Source organism: Phyllostomus hastatus, unplaced genomic scaffold (genome assembly GCF_019186645.2).
Source record: "Phyllostomus hastatus isolate PE091 unplaced genomic scaffold, TTU_PhHast_1.1 phas_scaffold_21, whole genome shotgun sequence".
NCBI classification, from domain to species: Eukaryota; Metazoa; Chordata; class Mammalia; order Chiroptera; family Phyllostomidae; genus Phyllostomus; species Phyllostomus hastatus.
In genome coordinates, this window is record NW_025334017.1 from 20,956,733 (window position 1) to 20,980,545 (window position 23,813).

The window sequence follows — 23,813 nt, forward strand, 5'->3', positions numbered from 1 at the left end:
ATCAGGTCCCTAAAAAAGGGAAACCCAGAGTTCCTGCAACCCTGCCCTCCCCCCCCCCCACCAATCCCCCTACTCAGCAAGTCGCCCCTCATTTTCCAGCCGGGCTCCGGCCTGAGACCCAGTGGGGAAAGGTCACTGTAGGCAGCCCTTGCCTGCACCCTGGGAGGAGGGAGGGTGGAAATAACAGCTGTCACCAGAAGATGAGTGAGGGCATAGGGAAGGTGTCGGCCCTGAGAGGAGCCGGGGGCGCAAAGGGGTGGCCGTGACGCGCCGCAGGAGAGCAGAGAAGCTGCGGCCGGCGACATCTTCGGAGTATGGGGCGGCGGCCGCGCCTGGGACTCGGCGCGCGGAGCTGTCCGTTCAGCACCACGGCGAGGGGCGCGGGCTCCGCTCCCTCTCCGGCTCCCGCGGACGCCCGCAGCGCGGGCTCTCGTCTCTCTTGGGGGCTGAAGGGCGCTCACATAGAGAGAGGTGGCCCTGCGAGAGTCGATGCCAGCAGCCACCTGTGAGCCTCCTGCGGGTGGCGGCGGCATCTCCGGCCGGAGACAGTAGGAGACGCTCCGCGGACCCCGCCCGCCGGCCCGCCGGGCGCATACACAGGCGCACACACACTCGCAGCCGCGCGCACACGTACAGCCAGCCCGCAGCGGCGGCCGCAGCGATGCTCGTCAGCAGGTCGCGGAAGTTTCCCGCCCGCCCTGGCCACGGGCCCCAGTGCTCTCAGGTAAGCGCTTCCAGAACGCTCAGGGCGAGCCTAGCAGCTCTGCTGGGTAAGGCGCGGCGCACGCGGCTCCGTGGCACCGCGCCCGGTGAGCAGGAAGGCCCGGAGCGGGGGACGAGGGGGCTCTGGTCGTGGGAGCTGGATACAGGGGATGCCAGCCCGGCCCCCTTACCCCAGCCCGCGTTTACAGACTCGTGCGGTGAATTTCCCCGCCTCCCTCCCGAAGCTACGTGCCCTCATCTCGGCCCAGCCCTGCCCGTGCACATCCCAGCTCCCAGCTCCAGTCCCTCCTGTCTGCGGCGAGCGGGCGGGGGCGTCTCCTCCGCCAGCCCACGGGCAAGGTCAGTTCGCAGCCCCCATCTCGCAGAGCTGCGGGGTCGCAAGCATAAAGCGATGGACAAGAGCCCCCCGGGATGGGGATGGAGGCACGGCTATGCTAGTGGAAACCTCCCGCCCACCCCAAGCCTTTCCTTGGGAGGGGGCCAACCCCCACAGAACCATTCCTCTCATCTCGGTGCCCTTCAACACCCAGAGACCGGCCTGGAGAGGACTGGGCCCGCCAGAGGTGGGTAGGGAAAAAGAGAGGGGCGCCGGGACCCTAAATACCTCGCGCTCACCGTGTGCTGTTCCCTCCGCTTCCAGGTGTAGCGCCCCCGCGTGGCGCGGGCGGCTGGGCGTGTCCAGCATGACCCGCCAGAGCCTGTGGGACGTGTCGGAGGCCAACGTCGAGGATGGAGATATCCGCATCAACGTGGGAGGCTTCAAGAGGCGGCTGCGCTCTCACACGCTGCTGCGCTTCCCCGAGACTCGCCTGGGGCGCCTGCTGCTCTGCCACTCGCGCGAGGCCATTCTGGAGCTCTGTGATGACTACGACGATGTCCAGCGGGAGTTCTACTTTGACCGCAACCCCGAGCTCTTCCCCTACGTGCTGCATTTCTACCACACAGGCAAGCTTCACGTCATGGCAGAGCTGTGCGTCTTCTCCTTCAGCCAGGAGATTGAGTACTGGGGCATCAACGAGTTTTTCATCGACTCGTGCTGCAGCTACAGCTACCACGGCCGCAAAGTGGAGCCGGAGCAGGAGAAGTGGGACGAGCAGAGCGACCAGGAGAGCACCACGTCCTCCTTTGACGAAATCCTGGCCTTCTACAACGACGCCTCCAAGTTCGATGGGCAGCCCCTGGGCAACTTCCGCAGGCAGCTGTGGCTGGCTCTGGACAACCCCGGCTACTCTGTTCTGAGCCGGGTCTTCAGCGTCCTGTCCATCCTGGTAGTGCTGGGGTCCATCATCACCATGTGCCTCAACAGTCTGCCGGACTTCCAAATCCCGGACAGCCAAGGCAACCCTGGTGAGGATCCAAGGTTCGAAATTGTGGAGCACTTCGGCATCGCCTGGTTCACTTTTGAGCTGGTGGCCAGGTTTGCTGTGGCCCCTGACTTCCTCAAGTTTTTCAAGAATGCCCTAAACCTTATTGACCTCATGTCCATCGTCCCCTTTTATATCACTTTGGTGGTGAACCTGGTGGTGGAGAGCACACCCACCTTGGCCAACTTGGGCAGAGTGGCCCAAGTCCTGAGGCTGATGCGGATTTTCCGCATCTTAAAGCTGGCCAGACACTCCACTGGCCTCCGCTCCCTGGGGGCCACCCTAAAATACAGCTACAAAGAAGTAGGGCTGCTTCTGCTCTACCTCTCCGTGGGGATCTCCATCTTCTCAGTAGTGGCCTACACCATCGAAAAGGAGGAGAACGAGGGCCTGGCCACCATCCCCGCCTGTTGGTGGTGGGCCACCGTCAGCATGACCACTGTGGGGTATGGGGATGTGGTCCCAGGAACCACAGCAGGGAAGCTGACTGCCTCTGCCTGCATCCTGGCAGGTATCTTGGTGGTGGTACTGCCCATCACCTTGATCTTCAATAAGTTCTCCCACTTCTATCGGCGCCAAAAGCAACTTGAGAGCGCTATGCGCAGTTGCGACTTTGGAGACGGAATGAAGGAGGTCCCTTCGGTCAATTTAAGGGACTACTATGCCCATAAAGTTAAATCCCTCATGGCAAGCCTGACAAATATGAGCAGGAGCTCACCAAGCGAATTAAGTTTAAATGATTCCCTACAGTAGCGGGAGGGACTTGTCATCCTCAAACACATTGCGGAGCCGCCTGTAGTGCCTCTGGCACAGGCCGGGCACCTTAGGGTTATGGTGTAAGGAGTATGGCCAGGCCCAAAGTGGGGAGATGCATGGGATTTGCACCCCAGGTTGCTGTTACAGTATTTAGAATCCTTTATAGAGGGTGGTGTGTCTGACACCATGCCTTTGAGCCTTTCAATGAAATGACACTCACTGGTGTTTGCATCTTGGACATACAATGTCCACATTTCTGCTGGATGAGTACCACTGAGAATGCTAATTTTTCTGTTCACTGTGTACGCTACTCTAGTGCTTGTGGCCCAGAACTGTCTGTGAGTTTTTTGTGCTTCTTTTTCTGAGGTTGTCATGTGAGTTCTGTGCAAAAAGCCCCTACGTGTCTGTCCAGTGGAAACACATCCGTGGGGTCAGCAAGGATATGAGGGGATTTTGCTCATGTCATGTGAAAACAAAATCTCAGTTCCCTATTCATTGCTTTCATTTAGTTTTAATACCAAAACAAAGAGAATGTGATGTGAAGCACGTGGCCAGTGCAAGTCCGTGAGTTGTTTCAGAAACGGTCTGTGCTCTGCGACTTGCATGAGTACCCTGGTCACGTTTAGAGCCATGTGTGCCGATGTTCATCTTGTAAATGTTGTTCTTTAGAGAATGTTACTCAGTTAAACATGTAGTGATGATAGAAATATACTTCCTAGAACAGGTGCTTTAGGGAGAGGGGCTTCAGCTAAGCACAGGCCAAATTATAGGATGCTTCAAGACTTTTTCAAGTCAGGCCTGTCTTTCCTAAGGTGACCACAGAGACATTTATTTCTGGCTGAGGTTCCTGGTCTAGGTCATTTGACCAAACTTTGCTGTGTCGTAGATAGTAGCATGTTTTTGAAGTATTTATTTTTTAAAATGTTTAGATATAAGGTCGTGTTGTCTTTCTCAACTGAAACAAGGTCTACTGTTGTGTTGTTTTCCTGAGGCAAATGTTGTCAGGTTGCTAGCAAAGGGCAGTAGCTTAGAAACTGTGTTGCCTGCTCTGCAAGCTTATAAAATGAGAGCCCTTTCATTTCCTAGCAGGATTTACTTAGATAATTTTGCTTCTAGGATATAGTATGTTATATGCAATGCTGTAATTGCCCCAGAGTTCCTGGTATGACATGGAAACCTGGAGGTGCGGAAGTGTGTACTCGAAAACACAGAAATGCATGAAGGCTGCACTGCTTACCCAGGAGGGAAATACTACAGTTCGTTTATATACATATATATAGTTCTTGTTTCTGTTTCAATTGCCTTTTATTGGGAGAGGGTGGGTAGAGGACAAAAAAAAAAGAGAGAGTTGTGAAGCAAAACAGGGCTACGGGCATAAATAATTGGAAACTTCTTGAAAAGCTTAATGCTATAACTCTTCCTTTCTCCAAAATGCATTTCCTCTTCTTCTTCAGTTAACTAGCACATAACGTTGTGAAGGGGAACCTGGGCCCCTTTGTAAGTTGGTTCTCCATTATCTTCTAGGTGACTAGGTGGTTTTACATTTGGCTTCCCTTGTGATTTGGTCTTTGGAAAAGGCTGCAGAATGCAGGGAGCTAAGCATGGAGTTAGGCAGGCTTTTATCCATGGCTTGGGCCTTCCTTAACCAGGTCCATTATGAGTCTTAGTTGAAAGTAATACATACCTCATGGGAGTGTGGTGATGATCTTGTCAGAAGGCTTTGTATACCTGTAGTTGCCATGGCTACTACAGAGCAGGCAATTTGTTGGATGAATGCACTAGCTGTGTACGCTCTTGAGTCCCCAGTTCAAATCCTGTCATCAGACAGCAGCCCCATGAGGGGTGGGGAGGTGACCACCTCCTAGTGTCTGATGGTCTGCCATCTTTGTCTGTTCCTCAGAAGCATTAGGAAAGGGTGAGATGACTTAGGAGCAATGCACCACTGAATTAGAAGAGCAGGGTTATTTTTTCAGAATTTGCACATGGAGCACTTGACTTTGGCTGATGTTGCTAGCACTAGAAGCCAGAGAATTTACAAAAAAAAAAAATCAACCCTAGTTGCACTGAAGGCAGGTGATGGTACAAAGTCGTAAGAACTGTTTAGTTTGCCAGGACTGATGGTATCAAGTCAATGGGCATGGTATCCTGGTCATTGACCACAGAGCATGTGAAAAGTGGAGACAAGGAAAGAGGCAGAATAACTCAGTCACTCTGATGGGTATTTTTCTAAACAGGCATGTTTTACCACCAAAAAAGAGATACCCCTAGTGCTTACTCTTTGCAGACGTGAAAGCTGGAATACTTGACTTTTCATTTTGGTAATGACTTGCATTTATCAGGTGCCTTTCATTAGGGGAATCCCAAAGTGCTTTAGAGACTGTCTTTTTAACATCTCGTGTACATATATATACTTGTATAAAATTTTACTTTGCCCATCCTGGAACTTCAGTCACTTCTGAGGATGAGAATGTCCTAATAGCAACAAGTTCTCCAAATGATGGTTTCAGATGACAGCGAGAGAGAACAACCCAGCAGCCCCAAACACGAGTTAATTCCCACAAAAGATGGAGAATGAACTATGACCCAGGAATAAATACCCTCCCTCTCCCCTGAAGTACCACCAGGGTATGAACTTCACAAGTGCTCACGACTGGGCTGTGATGGATCTTGCTAGATAACATCTTACGTAGCAGTTTCTTCTGGCCCCTAGAGCTAATCAGGGAGGGTCAGGTTAATTTTCTGCTCTGTTTCTGGAGTTAAGAATATATGTATGAAATGGCGTCATCGGCCACGAGGCTGTAAGACTGACCCATTAATCTCCTTTAGGGGCCACAGTAGAAGCTTCAGGTCGCTTACTGCCAGCTTATTGCCATGGCTCAACAGCAGCTTCATTTCCAGAACATTTGGAGGTCGTTCTTTTCAATGCCGTTAGGATGAATATATGTGCCAGGCTCTTCTCATAGTATATGTGATGAGCATTTTGAAAGTGCAGCTTCAGAAGTGATACTGTGTCTTTATTGCATAGATGCACATCTGTGATAGGTTTGTGTTTCCTGCCAAACCCCCACGTGTCCCGGGTCTGCTACTGAGGAGCGAGCGGCATGTTGTAATGCCGAGCTGATTGGTAGCTCCTAAGGCAGTAATTGGTGTTTAATATTTGGATTTGTTATTTCTACTTATCTTAGTCCTCAAATAATTGAACTACCTGCTAATTCTTGCCTCATTTCAAGGAAAATGATTTGTTATGCATTTTGGGACAGCAGTGATCTGTACGGCTGTGTGTTATCTATTCGAAGGCTTAACTGGTGTTTCTTGTATGTTTTAACAGCATGACTTGTTACAGAGTTGTAATTTAAAAATCGAGAACGCTGTATTTGCCATGTCAGTTTTCACACTCATTAACACGCTACCGCGCAAGCACTGGCGCGGCCCACTGTGCTGTTGTGTCTGATGACGGCACTTCAGTCCCCATGCCACAGCTCTGAACGAGGTACCGCTCACACACTCCGACTCCGCCCCTAATAGTATGCAGATTCCAGAGAAAAAACTTTCCGCTTCCACTTCCATAAGGCATTTCAGTGATGTGGGGCGTGGCGAAGACAGGGCACTCAATGCTAGGGACTGCCTTCCTGAGAAAGGCTGCACTTTGTGAGCATTTGTTGGGAAGGAGGAGCTCTTATTTACTCGTCGCAGGCGTAGAGAGCAGGCCCCCAGTTTTACTAGGACCTAGAGCCACAGACCTGCCTTATAGGAGGAATGGTCATTTACTCTTGGAGCCCGTGGGAAATGGACACTCCCTGAAGGATTTCCCCTTCCACACTGTCTTGCTCAGCACCGGGGATGGGCTTGTCGGTAACAGTACCACCTCACTGGGTGCTGTTCCCCCTGTTGCTGTAGTACCTTCCTGACAGTGATTTGGGTGCTGGGTATCCTGAGCGTCCTGGCTGGTTTGGCGTGGATATCGCTGGGGGATGCAAAGAACCAGCCCCCAGCACCCACTTAACCTGGTAGCGACTTGGACTCTGAGCCATTCCAAAGGCCACAGTGGACCTGTGGGAACGGCACTGGCTAACTGGGCCCTGCTCCCAGTTGTGCCTTCAATTCCGTGCATGAGCTTAGGCGCATCACCTGGCTGTGCCTCTCTGAGCCTATATCTCCTTCCTGCAAAATGAAAAGTTTGGAGTAGCTCATCCTTAAAGTCCTGCCCAGTTCACATCGCAATGTAAAGGCAGAATTTCTGCATACCCCTCTACATCCCCATGACTGCAGGGAGCAGATCCTGAATCCGAAAGTTACCTTTAAGCAGAGCAGAGGGACTGCTCACAAACAACCTTCTGTTTGCTCTCATTTCTCCTTCAGTAGCTGACCACAATCAACAACAGTTTCAGGGGCAACAATGCCAGAGGAAGGCTCAGGCTGGTGTCTGTGCCAGGTGGAATAGAGCTTTAAAATAATCAGCGAGTGTCTCCTTTGGGCTTTAAGCCATTTACACCTAGTCCAAGTTCCTGTTACTCAAAGTATTTAGAGAGGAAAATCGCATTGATCCCATTTGGCTTCAGGACTAACTCTTGACCCATTTACGTTTGTTCCCATAGTGAGGACTGGCAGGTCCCCCATGCCTGTTCCCGTGAGGTTACTGGGCTCCACCCAGAGCCCCTAAGTGCGCAAGGTAAGGTGGATCTCTTCCCATCCAGAAGTGAATTCTCATTGAGGAGTAGTGACATCTGCAGAAGGGCATGGCGACTTGTGTTAGCCTTGTCCCAGCCTCGTGGCAGCTGGGAAAGGGCAGCCCTGGACCTCTGTGCAGCCCAAGTAGGCACACGAGGTTACCACAGTCTTCATGTTGCCACCAAGTGGGGTGGAGTGTGTCTTCTCCTCCCAGCAGGGCATAAATGGATGTTCAGGGATATTTTGGGGCCAGGATGCCCAGGGTCTTAAAAGGAAAAACAAATACCTCCTCTCGAGGGAAAAACTTAAATACTGCACTCACATGGTTATTATCTCCTATTATTTTTAGGAAGACTTTTAACTAGCATTTCTACCCAAGGACCTTATCTGGGTATTACATCCAATTGATACTATAGTTCTGAAAACCTGCAACATTTGCCTCCTTCTGTGACCTCATTTGTCAATATCACCATCCTCCCGGATGAAGTCTCCAAAGTAAGGGACAGCGTCAGCAGGTGACAAGCTGACGCTCTGAGAACGTAGACATAAACAAGGCCTCAAGGAAGCCGTGGGTGGCTTCTGGGTCTCTGGCTGAATTGGTGACTGGGCGGCTGGGTAGATGGTGGTGCCACCAAGAGAGACAGGCAATACTTGGCTCTGTCCCCAAGGCTGAGTAGTTGCCTGAGTACCTGGAGGACACACAGATGGAGGTGTGTGCAGGCAGAGGGGATTCTGGGACCAAACCATCCACTGAGCGATGAAGCTGAGACCAACAGTGAGGTGGTACAGGAAGGGGACAGAGAAACCAAAGAAAAGAAAAGAGGGGCCCCTGCAGGAGACTGGGTTCTGAGGGGCAGCCAGAGGGATGAGTGAGGTCCTGGTGTTTCTCTGCTGGCCCATTATCCTATTTCTCAGCTCCCCGCTGAGAAACGCCCAGTGGGAGAGCTCCACTGGCGGCCTCAGCCTTCCTCTTTACCCCTTTCCCTACTCTGTCTGTGTGATCAGCTTCCATTCCTACCGCTCTTTTCACACTCCTCTCCTGAAGATCACCAGTGCTCTCCTAATTCCTAAAAGCTACATTCAGTGGCCCTTCCTCAAATTCTCTGACCCAGCAGATCAGCTTCTAAATTCTGTGTACTTCCTCCTCTCCGATTTTTGGACACTGCACATTGCTGATTCTCCCACAGGCTCTGCTTCTTCTCCCTCTCAACATCCCCACTGGGTCTTCGTCCTCCTGACCCTCTTCATTGAGCATTTCCCCCAAACTTCTGTGCTCAGCAGCCTGCGGCCGTCTTTACCTAAGCCACAGCCTCAACTAGTATGCAAATGACTCACGTGTCTCCTTGTCTGACCCCACGTCACTCCTGAGCCCCACACGCATCACCGTGTGCATTTGGAAGTCCCCATTCCTAAAACCAGACTTACCTTCACTGCAGACCTGCTCTTCCTCCAGCCTTCTCCTTCACTTCTGTTAATGGATCCACAGCGCTCTCAGCCACTCAGGTTAAAATTTCCATCATCTTTGAATCCTTTCCACTTATCTGTCCATTTACTCACCATAGCAATCATTTTTTTAAAATGCAACCCCCCATTTTTATTTTTAAAATCAATTTTCTAAGATTTTATGTATTCACTTTTAGAGAAAGGGAAAAAAACAGGGAGAGAAACATCAATGTGTGAGAAATACATGGATTATTTGCCTCTCGTACGCCCCTACTGGGGGCCTGGCCTGCAACCCAGGCGTGTGCCCTGATGACCAGACGACCAGCACTCGAGTGGACGACTGACCTTTCAGTTCGCAGACCAGCACTCAGTCCACTGAACCACACCGGCCAGGGCAGCAATCATTTCTTGATAGCTGACTAATTGCCAAGAACCACATTAGACGTAAGGGAAATAAATTTGAAAGGCATTGCTCATAGCTCTTAAGCGGTATAGACTTTGCAGCCACTTTATTGTGTATCGAAATCATCTGGGAGATTTTAAAATGTAGATTTCTGGGCACCACTCCATGAACACAATCAGACCCTTGGGGGTGGGTCCCAGGAATCTGCACTCTCCCAAGGCTCCCAGGTGACTTTGACACCAGTTACAGTCCTCTCACTGTGTTCATTCCCCCACTCAGTAGGACAGCAGGTTTTATTAATGCTTCCTTCACAGGACCTCACACAATGGGGCCTTTGCATCCCGGCTACAGGCTCCCACGCCACTTCAGTCTTGGTCAACTCACATTGTGTTCATTACCAACAGGACCAGGCTCCCCTCCTCTGATCCATCCTTTTCTTCAACACCCCCTACCAGGTGCATCTTTCCCCTTCCAGTACCTCAGACCTACTGGTGGCTTCTGTGGCTTCTGTTGAACACAACGGCAGCCACAGAGGGTCACAGCTGAGGAAGCGAGAGGTTGGCATGGGCCCATTAAGGCTAAAAAGACAGGGAAAAGGGCTCATTTAGGAAAGGGTTACCTTTCAGTGGGGTAACCAGGGATGGGCCACAGGGGCATAGGAGACTTATAACAAGGGGTACACAAAGCTGACAACACAAAGGGCCCGAGGGTTGGGTGAGCAAGCTCACCGCCTGTCCAGGGATGGCCAAACCTCAGTCCTAGACTCACTGTCTCCCAAAGAGACTTGGGGTCTGTCCAGTACCGTGTCGTCTCAGGACATTCAGGGATGTGGTGGGAGGCAGAATATGGTAGGAACAGACTCGAGGGATCTCGGGCAGGTTTTTCCACTCAAAACTCTTTGTCACATACCTCTCCAGACATTTAAAGAATTCTGAGATATTTTCGGACCTGCTATGAAAAGAGCTGAGGTGTCAGCAGTCAGACGCCCATCTAACCGTTTCCCAGGAGGAGAGCTGGCACGACTCAGTTTTGATCTGACAGCTTCGTATTGATTTTTTTCCCCAACTTTGTGGGTCGCCAGGGCTGACTCTACCAGGCATGGCTGCACTGTAGCCCGCTGTGTTCAGGGTCAGTGACTATGAAGGCCACCATCAGAGCGTTCCAGCCTGCATTTCTGTCTGTGGATCATGAGGGAGAAAGGGAGGGAGACCGCAGGGCACAGAACCAAGGGTGTCTCTGGGCTTTCATGCCGCCTGCTAAAGAGAAGCAGCCGGCTTTCTTTGTGCGTGTCCCAGATCTGAGATTTGAGGGCTGCTTTTGGAATGACGTGCTGGTGGGCACTGACGGGACCCTGAAAGTAACTCTGGGCTCTTTCTCACGGTGGTGAAGTCTCTTCCACTCTGCCCTTCACTCTGCCTGGAGCCAGGGAACCAATGATTTAAGATGTTTCAATATATGATTATGTAATTTGTCAATTTTAAAACACGAGACCACTGCCACCAGTGGAAAAATCCTTCTCATTTTAAAAAATAAAAATAAAAATCCCAGTCCGACCAAAATGCCCTCCTGACCTCTGCATTCACCTGAGCTTCCACCTCCCCCGGAGAATATGTAAACGCATAACCAAGCTTCAAACTGCAAGGTGCCCCGAGCCCTGGTGCTGAGGGACTCATTCACGCTGACAGTTCAGGGATGCACTTGATGCCTGCACACTGGGGTGTGCAGATGTCACAGACTGGGGGAGAAGGGGGCACAGCCTCTGCAAACAATGCCAGAAGAGGAAGCAAGAGGCAGAATTCAATGAACCAAGAGGCAGTACTCAGGGTGCAAAGCCCTGCCAGCCAGACCCTGCGCTGAGTGGAACGGGAGCGACTTGTCTGTGTGCCCTCGGCCCCCAGTACTTTCAGGTGTGAGCCATTGGCTGAAAAGCCGCCTTGAATGGCCCCTCAGGAGCAGGTGTGAAATGTCACAGAGGGGTATACACACGTGTGTATGTCTGTGAGTACCTGCACAAGTGTCTGTGGCTCTCTGTGTGTGTCTGTGTGAATGTGTGTGTGTCTGTTTGCTTGGGTGTTTGTATGCCTGTTTCTGTCTGCCTGTTTTGTGAGTTTGCCTGTGTGTGTGTGTGTGTGTGTGTGTGTGTGTGTGGTGGGCCTGTACGTGCCTCTCTGCGTGTCTCTGAATGTGGTGAGTTGAAAGAGAGTGGTCTTACCCTTCAGGACAAACGGGAGGAAACAGCGGCTGCCCGGGGCTCCCACTACACATGACTCCGCAGAGAGGCTTTCTCTGCACTGCCCCCAAGTCACATCACTCTTTCTCCCACCCAGTGTCTGTCTCTCTTTTATGTCTCACGGAAGGTAATACATTTCCTTCTTAGCTCTTATTGTGATTTGTCATTTCTCTTTATTGGGTGATGTTTATCTCAGTATCCATGTGAGCAGGGATATTTATCTCCTTTGCCTAACTTGGTGCCTGGCACAGAGCAAATGCTGACAAATAATAATAAATGAGCCAAGGGCAGAGGGCCCGGGGCGGGGTGGGGTAGGGCGTTAGGGTCCTCTTCTTGCAGGTAATGATGCTAGAGAAACCGCAGGCCTTGGGGAGCCGATTGGACCTGCTGTGTTACTGAAGCAACAGTTGGGAGGTTCCCATAACGGGCTTTCACAGCGACATCCTCAGCGAGCCTCCCAGGCTGGAGACCTGTGCGGTGCTGGTCAGGCAGTGGCACCAACAATGCGACCGGAAGGAACAGCCTCCTTGCAATACACAGTTCTGAATGAGCCCCAGAACTGAGGGAGGGCTGCCGAGACATCCCCTCAGGTAATGACTAATGTGTGAACCAGTTCGCAGGTGAATAACGTCCAACAGATCACTACATCAGCACCTGGATCCTTGGGGCAGGGTCCAGCAGAGACCACCCATGTGGTTAGCCAACAGCAGGCACCTGCCCGCTGTTGGGACAGCGCCATCCCTGTGTACCGGTTAGAGGGGCAGCAGAAACCCAAAGCTGGACCCCCAAATCTGAGCCCACTGTTGAAGCGTGTCTTCTCTGTGGCTGGCTAAGCAACATCACCGTCCGCGGACGGATTGGACCCTGCACATCCCTGGCTGGACCGCGGATGAAACTGGTGGGGGAGGGGGTGAAGCTGGGAAAGGGGCGGCGCAGTGGGAGGTGTGTGCTGGTGTGGGAGGAGGAACTGCCCAGGGTGAACTTGTCTGCCTGCACTAGCTGAGATGCTGGGCACGCAATGGCACCTCTCTGTCCCTCTTCAGAGAAGAGGTGACATCGGAGCTGGGACTTGCACTGTGAGGAGGGGTGTCAGAGAGAGGACCCTGTGTCCAGGTTCCTGGAGGGCAGGACCCAAAACGTACCTGCTCGCTCCCCTGGGCCAGGGCAGGATGAAGGGGGCAGAGGGGGTGGAGGAAGGCTGCTCAGAGTGGTGGGGAGCCCGGGAGGCATCCAGATGGGCCTGTGGGAGGCCGTGGCCGGGGGCTCTGAGAGCCGGGACATATATGCAGGGCCTTTGGCTACAAGCTCCAGCTTCTAGACTGGCAGTGTAAAGGCAAATGTATTCAATATTTGGGTTTTTTAAATTAATTAATTACAATTATGGTAAAATATACATAACAAAATTTACCATTTTAAGTGTGCCGTTTAATGGTATTAAGTACATTTGCAGTGTTCTCCAACCATCTGCACCATCTATCTCTAGAAGATTTCTCCTTTTGCAGAACTAAAACCCTGTATGCATTAAACAGTGACTCCCCTCCCATACCTCCCCCAGCCCCTGGTCCATAGTCAGTTTTGTATTGGGTTTCATTACACCTGCACGTATGTGTGGTTTCTTAGGGGCACTCCCCCCGCCCCCCCAAGGTAGAGTGGGAAAAAACCTACATAGATCTGAGTTAAGATTCTAGGTCTGATATTTCCTAGCTGTGAGAACTTGATTAAGTAACATGGCCTTTTTGGGCATTTGTCTTCTCAGCTAGACTAGTTGGCTACCTGACAGTGTTCATATATAACACCCACTAAGCACTGGGCTGAGAGCCTGACACCTATTCATGCACTTAATTTTCCCAATGACCCTGTAAAATAGATTCTATTCTTAATGTCAGTCTATACGTGAGCATACTAAAGCAGAGGGGAGTTAAATAACTAAGTAGCCCGAGGCCACACAAAGCATTCACCTTGTAGAGAGGTACCCTAAAGAAGGGACAAGCACAGAATTAGTGAGCAGAAATGTTGGCGGCTGCTGCCTTCTTCAGGAGTTCTTACCAGGCGTGGCACATATAGTCCATGTAACAAGAGCCTCCTTTGTGCCAGGGAATGTGTTTTATAGACATTATCTCATTTTAGTCTTCACTACAACACTAGAAAATAATTTTCACATGTATTCTTAAGTTGAATTTGTAATTATACTAGTAATAATTGAATGCATTTGTCATAAAAGATATCAGACCTCAGAGGGAGAATTCAAAACCCCAACCACACAACCCTCTGACCTCGGTCCCCTCCACAGCATAATTGCACGGGGGTGCACCTTTCCAGAACTCCATAGTTATGTTCAGAGCTTTATGCCTGGAGAATTGAAGAGTGGTTTTGTAGGTCGCTTTGTTCTGGAAATGCCTCAATATCACTCAGAGAATATTTTCCAAGTTAGTTCATAAAAATCAACCTTATTCTACTTAGCTGCTCCTAGCATTCCTCTGATTGGTTGTACCAGAGTTTATTTAGCCATCCCCCTCTGTTGATCAATGAGTGAGACAAGTAATATTTTCTTCATTTGGGACCTGGGTACATATTATCCAAGGCCATCCAACTGGAAAGTGGCAGAGATGGGCTCTAACCCACTTCTGTCTGGCACCAAAGCCAACAGTCATACCCACGGTAGCATAAATCATGGTTTCAACCAGTGTGCCGCAAGGGTTTTTACAGCATGCAGTACTGACCTCTTTTCTCTTAGATTGGCTACATAAAAATATGACAACAGCCAACATAACAGTAACTGTCCAGTGTGAAGCAATCAAAATTACACCTATTTTTGTCAACTCAGCACAAATATATATATATATATATATATCACAAATATATATATATATCACAAATATATATCACAAATATATATATATATATTTTTTTTTGGTGTGCCACAGAATTTTAGAAATTAGTTTATGTGTGCCATGAGATGCAACGTGTTGAAAATGACTGGTACAAATTAACACAAAGATTTGCTTTAAAGTCTGATGGAAACCCAGTAGTTACTGACTACATTTATTTGTTCAACCCACATTTGTGAAGCAGCTACCATGTGCCACACAAGTGGTGGGGAACCTCCTTCGCCCTGTTTCTCCTGGATTCCAGCTCCCTTTCCTACCTCCTCGCCTACTCTAAAGTCTGTTGGACATTCCTCTTGCTTTGCCTGTCCCCAGGGTTTTATCCTTGCTCCTCCCCTTTTCCCTCTTCACATGGCACAGTCTCTGTGGGATCTTTCTTTTTTTGTCTACTCCCCTATCTGACAACGGAAGTCTTCATTTCCAGGTCTACATCTTCCATCCAGCGCTAGACTCAACATTCCAACTGCCTCCAGGATGCCTATGCCCGGCTCTGCCATAGGGGTCTCAAATTCAACATGTCTAAATCTGAACCCAAATCCTATCCTTCAGATCCACTCCTGTTCTAATGAGCTACATCATTGTTTTGGGCTGACCCACACCGGGCTCCACAGTGCCATCTCTGACCCCTCACTCCCCTGTACCCCCCGAGGCCACTTAGTGGCCCAGCCCCACCGCTTCAGTCTCCTACACAGGTCCCAGATTTGCCCTCTCCTCTCCATTGCCAGTCCCCTGTCATGATTCAAGCCTGCAGCCCCTTTCCCTGGATGAGCACCCCTGTTCCCCAGTTCTCCAAGCTCCCAAGGCACTGATCCATTCCTGCATTAGCCCTCCTCATTACAGGTATTTCTAGTGGAGACACGGACCACGGTCCAATCACCTGACCATTTCTGGCACAAACGAGTCTCAGACTCCCTGAAGTTTTGCTGCATGTATGTTAGCACCAGCAATGTTTCCAGGGGTGCTAGGTTGAACCACTATGGCACTTTTTTTAAGGTCCTCCACTTTCACATCACAGTTTTGGGGAAAAGGTAGGAATAAGGGCAAAACAGGATTCCAGGCTCTAAATGTATCAGTTAGCAAACTGAGAATTCTTACCATGAAACTTTATTCCCCAGTTTTGCACTTTAAGAGCATTACGAATAATATCATTTTCACTGCCTGTGCGTGGTGATGATTGCAGAGCTGACATCAGTCCTTGGATTTTGCATGTTAATCACACATATAGTGACTTTACAAAATAAAAAATAGAACTGGTAGCAAGCTACCTAGCATTGCTCATCCACTGAGTATTTTATTTTACAAAGCACTGTGGCTGGTTCCTCAGGATGCAGGGAGCCCTAAGACTATTCTCAAAAACAGACATCTTAACTTTCATCCAGACTTCTGTACCCTTAGCAAAAGAATTACAGGAACAAAAATTTAACTGTTTCATAGCTAAAGCAAAAAAAAGAATATTCCCTTTTTAATATTTTGGTGAAGCTGGTATGATGGATCAGTCTGTTCTGTATGATTCAAAGGGCGTAGAACTGCAGAGATGTGTCTATTTTCACCATACAATGACAATGAAGAAGCTCGTGTCTCCTTTAGAGACTGGGGCCTACTCATTCAGGCCTTATTACATAGTTGGATGCAGGAAGTGCAGCAGTATTTTCCCATTCAATGCAATACTTAATTGTTCAGGGGCAAAACACACGTTTCTCCAGGTTCCAAAGTCCTGGATCCTGAGTGATCTAACTCAGGTGCAGGAGATGACAACTCTGCTCAAATGTCGTGACTGTCAGGCCTGTTCTCGGGGAAGAGGTCTGTTTTCAGTTCATTGCTCTACCTGCATCTTTGTTCCTTCACTCATTTATCTTCCCATCCCCCCACCCAGCAAACGCAGTGACACTGGAAACAGCGATGAGCAAAGCAGGCAATCCGTGTCTTCATGGAGACAAGCCAGGGCATGAAGCACTTAAAAAGTGGGCTTTTAAGATTTCTTAGCCGTTTGCCTAAATCTGAAGCTTAAATCACATTTCTGTGCTGACGCTAGAGAGAGGAGAAAAACATGCCCAGGCTGGCCCTGCCTGGGAGAGGAGAGACGGACGACTAGGAGGTGCTGTAGTGCAGTGGGGTGAGTGCGGCGATAGTGACCGGTGTGTGGGCAGGCGGAGGAGGCATCCTTGACCTGAGTCGGGTGGATGAGTAGGATCCACCACATCAGTGCTGGGAGGCCTGGGCAGGAGCGGGCAGAGGTCACCTGAAGGGAAGCTGAGAGCTGAGAGGGCCATGTTTGCTTTAATGAACTTGATGCTGCAGGCAATGACAATCCAAGGCATTCTGGATTGACTGTGTCAGCAGATGGCGGTGGGGGATTCGAGGGCAAGGAGCCTGGAGCAGAGACCAGGCTGTAAAAGTCTGGACAGTTGATAAAGAGAGCCTGAAGGGCTGTGGAGAAGGAATACACTCGAGGTCACAGGTGCCAGAATGCTTTGGAAGCCTGAATTGGCAGAGGGATGGTGTGGTGTAAAAGACAAGGAAGATGCATGAATTCCCAGGTTTCTAGTGTGGTCACTGGACTGTAGGTGAGAGCACCAGCGGGGCAGAAAGTCCAGGGGGAATAGCGCTTGGTCACTGAACTGAACTCGAGATTCGTTGGTGACACTAAGAATGTCTGGTGTGGAGCTTTAGGAAGTCTGGGCTGAAGGCAGGAGTTGGGGAGATGGTAGCATACAGGTGTTGACTGAATTGACTGTGACACCATTGACAGACACTGAAATCTGGTGAGACAGGCCTGAGAAAGTCATCCCTGTGTATACTCAGAGAATATTGGTTGTGAGCATTGCTATTGAGTTGAATACTGATGGCGTGCTTTCCAATGCACGCTCTTAAAGAGATACCACATTTTGCTGTGTATAATGTACACTTTTTGCCCAAATATTTGAGGGAAAAATAAGGATGCACATTATACATGGGCAGTACCCAACAATACCTTGTATCTGCTCTTGTGTTTTATAATTATTTGTTACATAAAATTTCCTGTACCATAATATGTTAAAAATGCTAAAATTCCTTTATAATACAAAGAACAAGTATCTAACTATAAATGAATAAAAAATTGAATTAAAAAATTAAAACAAAAATTTTTTTTTCCTGAAAGCTTGGGCCAAATATGTTGGTGTGCATTATACACCGGAAAATACGGTACTTCTTATCTGGGTTTATTCTGAGCCACATAGTGTGCTTTCGTGTTTTCCCCCCACTAAGTCTCAGAAACTTTTATTTTATGATTATAACATAGCAATATATATTGTATTCATTTTTTAACGTGAACAATTCAATGGTTTTTAACATAGTCACGGAGACGTGCAACCATCGCCACAATCAAGCTGAGAACATCATCATCACCCCGCAAAAGGAACTCTGTACCCATTATTTCATTCTTTTTTGTTGCTGAGCCGTATTTCCTGGCACGGATATACCACACGTTATTTGTCCACCCATCAGCCAGTGAAAACCTTTGTCCTGTAGACTGATGCTGTCCAATGGATTTATAACGCACACCACAAACGTCAGTCACATAAGTAATTTTAAATTTTCTGGTAGTTACTGGAGAAAAAGTAAAAGTAAAGAGAAATAGGTATAATTAATTTTAATAAGATATTTAAACTAAGATCAAAATATTATTTTTATGTCATGTTTTAAATGATTAAGACAGTCTACATTTTATTTCTGCTATGTCTTCAAAATACAAGGTGCATTTTGTAGTCACCGCTCATCTCCATTTGAGCCATGTTTCAACGCCAGTGGCCACCCTATCAGGCAGCACAGACAATGCAACCTGCTTCTGGTTTCCTTTTTCTTTGGCTTCCAGGAAGCTTTGGACCAAATCCATGGTAAGTAACATTTCCATTAATATGATTCATGGCTCCGGATTGGTTCTGTACTTTTGTTTTCCCTTTGATTTATCTTTTCTCATTTAGCCTTAATTTATGCTACTTTGTTACACTTCATGCTTTGTCCTTTGTAAATTGCCTCAGTTGAAGGTCTTGGAGAAGAGAACTGCTGACAAAGGAGGATTAATGTTTCCACTCAAGGTAAACAGTGGGTGAACAGATTTGAGGAGGTGAGTTTAAGCCTTTTCCTTAGGCGCTGCGGCTAACCTCCTACCCACCTTTCTCTGGCCCCTCTACCCCACACCCAACCCCAGCAAGCCCCTGTAGACGCCATTTACTCATACTCTCACGTAATAGAAGTGAGCACAGCTCAGTGTAACTGGTAGACATAGACACCAGGAAATAGGCCAGTTACCACTAGGAATTAATTTATCTAGAAGACAGTCATCTGGGAAAACAAAAACAAAGACAAGACGGACCGCATTAATTCTGTGACCTCCCAAACCGCAAGATGGAGAAAGCCAGCAACACAAATGCTCCTCATCACATGTTCACTAAATGCTTTCATTGTGTGGAGCTTTCCTAGACCCCGAAAGGTTTACCAAATATTCTTTCTCATCTCACTGGATTTCTACAGGCTCCACCCTCTCCCACAGCGCCCTTCTCCTCCTCCTGCCTTTCCAAGCCCAGTTCACATGTCCCTTCAAGGAAGCCTACTGCAATTCCTGCTACCACAGGGCTCTGTAGATATCTTTCCAAGTACATGCACCACACTCGTGTGCACCCGCCCTACACCCAGCAGTCGACACCAGCTCTTAGCCAGGAACTACATCATTTTCCTCTCTGTATTTCCACACTGAGTGAGCGTGGGCGCTGGCACACAGCTGCTGTTCCGTCGATGTTTTTTGGTGAGTAAAGAATGTGCACGTCCTGTCTGTGGGGCTCACAGAGGCTGAGCACTGTGCCAAGGGCTCTAAGCGCATGTCTCACCCATTTTTCACACTCCTCTAGGCTGCCTCCTGTCTGACAAAGATGGTGAGACTCATGCGGAGGTTAAATGACTCACCCAGAGTCACACATCACGTTGGTGGCAGAACTTCAAAGATACCTATTTTTGAGGAGTTCCACAATCTGTAAAAGATGTAAGGTTTCATGGCCTTCTAGAACCACCTCAGTATCTAAAGAAATGAAATTGCTTTAAATTGTACAGAGTAAGGACAGGCTTTTTCTGCCAGAAGAAGCTTTTGCCCCCTTTCAGCCAAGTTAGAAACAATTACTATGGGCCCTGGTGGGGTACTCAGGTGGTTAACAGCATCGCCCTGATACGCGGAGGTTGCGGGTTCAATCTCCAGTCAGGGCACATACAAGAATCAACCAAAGAATGCACAAATAACTGGAAAAATTAATGTTTCTCTCTCTCTCACTGTCTCCATAACTCAATAAAATAAGTAGTTACTATAGACATGTTTTGTATGTATTGTATGTATTTGCTATCCTTGCTTTGAATAAATGTCAAGGGATCTGGCAAGGATTTTGGAGTTCATTGAACAAGAATAAGAAACTAGCAACCCATCGTATTTGTGTGAAACTGAAATAATTTTGCATATTAAGAACTTGAAAAACAATGTTTGGATTTCAGTGATTGCCTGCCAGATTCAAAATCTGAATCAGATCCCAAATCACTACTGAACTTTTTAAAGCAATTAATTTAACCTCCAAATCAAAAAGCCTTGCTGGAACTTGCTAAGGCCCAGGTTCATTAGTCTATTACTATCAAGCTCTAATACCAGGTATAATTTTCAAAGAACACATTCTAAGCATGTAAACTGATTTGTGGTCATCAGCTGGTGTGCTTTTAAAATAAACTTCTTTATACTTTAGGAAAGGCCCGCAAAGAATGGACTCATGGATTTGCATATGCATTCATTAGTAATGGAACAGTTCTGTATTTAAGATTCCCCAGTGCTGCTTGTTTTTAACATGAAAGACGTCAGTTGCAAGTACTGTTACGTCTTCTCATTTGAATATTTTTGCTCAGAATATTTTCTTTCTAAGTAGGAACGAAAGCTGTCATGGAATAAGCGGAAAGAAATGCACAGCTGCGGGCGGCCCCCATCAGCACGCCCTGCACACGCTGGAACACTAGAAAGAGAATATTTTAAAGCTGACAGCTTTGGTATCAGGTTTTATTTAGCTTCCACTCAACTAATTACAGTTCACCTTGGAAAACTCTCTAAAAATTTAAAAAACAACCAGAAGCTTGGTTTAAACCTGGGCAGATACTGAATTTTCTACTAGGAGGAAAAAAAAAAACTCATTAGCTTTTAGTGCTTTCTCATAAAATGGAATAGACTTGTTTTTCTATTGAGGAAATGTCGGGTAGGACACTATTTTGTAATTTGTGGTAACCATCATCATTTCTATCCTGCCAAAAAAAACCCTATTTCCCTTTGCTCTCCTCCATTTATTTTCTTCATCCTTCTCTTTTCATTCAGAATGTGCAGTGGCTTCTGAATAGAACAATAAAAATGGAAAAATACCGAGAGGTCAATAGCTTTTTTAGGGATTCTGACCTGGTGGCTGACCTAGTGAATCCGTTTTTTTGTGTGTAAATGTGATTTGAATAGGTTGCTGAGGACAAAAGGTGTGAAGGCCAAGGGCATTCTTATGGTCCCTGTCTCAGCTCATTCCCAAGAGTTCTAACAGGGCTTACCTCAGTCTCCAGGAACCTCATACCCTGGAGCCGCCTTTCCCACCTGGCGGTGGCACTCAGGTGGGGAAGGTCTCAGCAGGGTTCTAGGTTCAGGACCTGAACAGCAAACCCCTTAGCACATGTTACCTAATCTGACACACACAAGAACCCTGTGAGGAGATATTAAAACTTACATGAGAGGGAACCAGAAACTGCACACTGGAAGACGTACACCTCCAGATATTTACTTTTTTTTAAACATTTTTTTAGTTTTTATAAATATAGGATCAGGGAAATGTAAGTATGCAGACCATAGAATCCTGTAAAGCTATTTATTGCCTATAAATTTGATTTTGAGCTTCCAGGGAACAAAGCAAAATTAGGGCGCGTACAGAAGGCAGCCAATCAATGCTCCTCTCTCACACTGATGTTTCTCTCCTCATTCTCCCTTCCTTCCCCTCTTTCTAAAGTAAAAACTAAAAATAAACAAAATAAATTAAAAAGTGTCAACGATTGGAACCCAGTTAAATTAGCTTCTGAGGCCATGCAGCTTCCACTGTGCTAATTAACATTTCTCTAAAGTACTCATTATCAAAGACAGACTTTGGTAAGGGAGACAATAGAACATATTTTACTTTACAAAAAACATAGCTTTCAAAGCAAAAGAATGCCAAATATATCCTAATAATGAAGGAAAAAAAATTTTTGTACAATTCATCTTGGAAACTTAAGTAACTGCACCCTGCTCTACCCGCCCCCCCCTCCCCCCCGCCGCCCCAGGTGTAGAAAGGATGCCATTTTAGAAACTGTTAAGTTCCACTGAAATGTAGGAAAGGTACAAATCAGCCGACCATGGTCTTCTCCTAAATTTACATAAAAAACCCTCTCCTTTTAAGACAGATCAGCAGATGGGCTTAGCAACCCTAACATTCCAAAGCCAGCCGGACCTCCCATGTTCATTAGGCAATGAGGCCTGGTGGAAAAAGCAAAGGTTTCGGAGACATACAAACCGGGAGTTAAGCTCATGCTGGTATTGATTAGCTTTGTAACTTCATTTAATCTCTGATCCTTTTTTTTCGGAGTAAAAAACTATGCATCTTGTTGTGAAGATTTGAGATAATATATCAAAAGCTCATGGCTCAGATGCTCAAAACCTGGTTGATTTTATTGTTATCATGATTCCCTGGATGCAGTGAAAGAGATCAGTTTATAGGAGTCACGACAATTTTGTTGTCTGAGCTAATGTCATTCAGTGAAACTTTATTCACTGCCAATTACATTTAATATCCTGGTAAGCACTGTGGAGAAACAAGATGGTTAAACACCAAGTGTCTGCTTTCAGGAGTTTTATAATCCAGTCGGAAGATAAAGAATTGTAACGGGGTTTGGAAGCAGGTCAGATTGGTGGAAGACAGGACTCCAATAAGGCCATGATGTGAGACAAGGTCATGTCACGTGGAGCAAGGCGCAGGTCTTGAATGTCAGGAGGCAGAGGTCGTTCTTAACTTCATAGGTAAAGTTCGGTGAGTAGAAGAGTGACCCAAAATCAGAATTTTAATTTAAGGAGCTTAACTGAGTGGGAAAAAATGGTGGAGGGAGCCTGAATAATGATGAACTGGTCCAGTGTAAGAACAGAGCGAGCTGTTTTCCGAGACTGGTGAAGATCTGAGTTGGTCACTCGCATTCTCTCGTCGGGTCTTTTTGTGTGTGACTCAGGGAAGAGGTCAGCTGAGGCTGAAGGTGTTGTCTGTGGATGTGAAATAGGGAGAAGCTGACCGACTCCCCAGAGGTTAAGCATCTGTGGCATCGGACTACCCAGCCAGGGTACACAGACACCCTCGGGCTCAGATCTGATCATGATGCTCAGACAGCACAGAAAAGTAGTTCTCTCATTAGATCCCAGATTCCTGGGTGTTGGGGCCCAAAAGAGAGTATCTAGTACTCCAAAACAGAAATACCGAATTAAATGCCTGTCCCTAATAACAGTTTAGTAATGCAATACAACTCTATTTTTTTAATATTTTATTTATTTATTTTTAGGGAGGGAAGGGAGGGAGAGAGAGAGAGAGAGAGAGAGAGAGAGAGAGAGAGAGAGAGAGAGAAACATCAATGTGCAGTTGCTGGGGGTTATGGCCTGCAACCCAGGAATGTACCCTGGCTGGGAATCGAACCTGGGACACTTTGGTTCCCAGCCCGCACTCAACTCTATTTTTTTAAAAAAGATGTTTTACTTAGTATGTTGTATCAGTCATATAAGGATTTATTTTAATCATTAATCTTTAGCATACAGGATAAGAAAGGAAAATAGCATTCCTACTGAATGCTAATGTATCAATAACTTGGAAAGATTTCCTGTGACTAAGTTAAAAACACCTTATTAATATATAATTTCCACTAAAGAAGCTACATATCCTTCAGTGGGTAGAGAGTGAATTTAAACCTTGGGTATGTGATTCAGTAGAAAAGCAGAGGAAAGAAATGCAAAAGCATGTAAGAAATATATGTAAGATTGTTTAGCATAGTGCCAGACACAAAGTAAGTATCCCAAATAATAGGTGTTATTATTCTGAAATCCATTTAAGTAAATACATTTTCTTCTCTGGTTTATATTAGCAAAATCAGCTCCTATTTTGAACATAAAACTATTCATGCTAAAATAAGGTAAATGTATTGTAAGTCTGTAGAAATGAGTCATCTAAGTTCATTAAATAAAAAAAAACTTTTTCATTTATACAACAACATATTCAATCAGGCCGGCTTTTCAGCGAGATGAA

General features: G+C 47.3%; 1 protein-coding gene across 1 annotated transcript; it reads left to right on the plus strand.

Annotated features, from left to right (window-relative positions):
- The first annotated feature begins 601 nt into the window (after positions 1–601).
- Positions 602–6,241, plus strand: KCNS2 (potassium voltage-gated channel modifier subfamily S member 2). The gene is made up of 2 exons (XM_045860763.1): positions 602–724; positions 1,364–6,241. The coding sequence occupies exon 2, from the start codon at positions 1,407–1,409 to the stop codon at positions 2,838–2,840; it is 1,434 nt and encodes a 477-aa protein (XP_045716719.1). The 5' UTR covers positions 602–724; positions 1,364–1,406; the 3' UTR covers positions 2,841–6,241.
- The last annotated feature ends 17,572 nt before the right edge of the window (positions 6,242–23,813 follow it).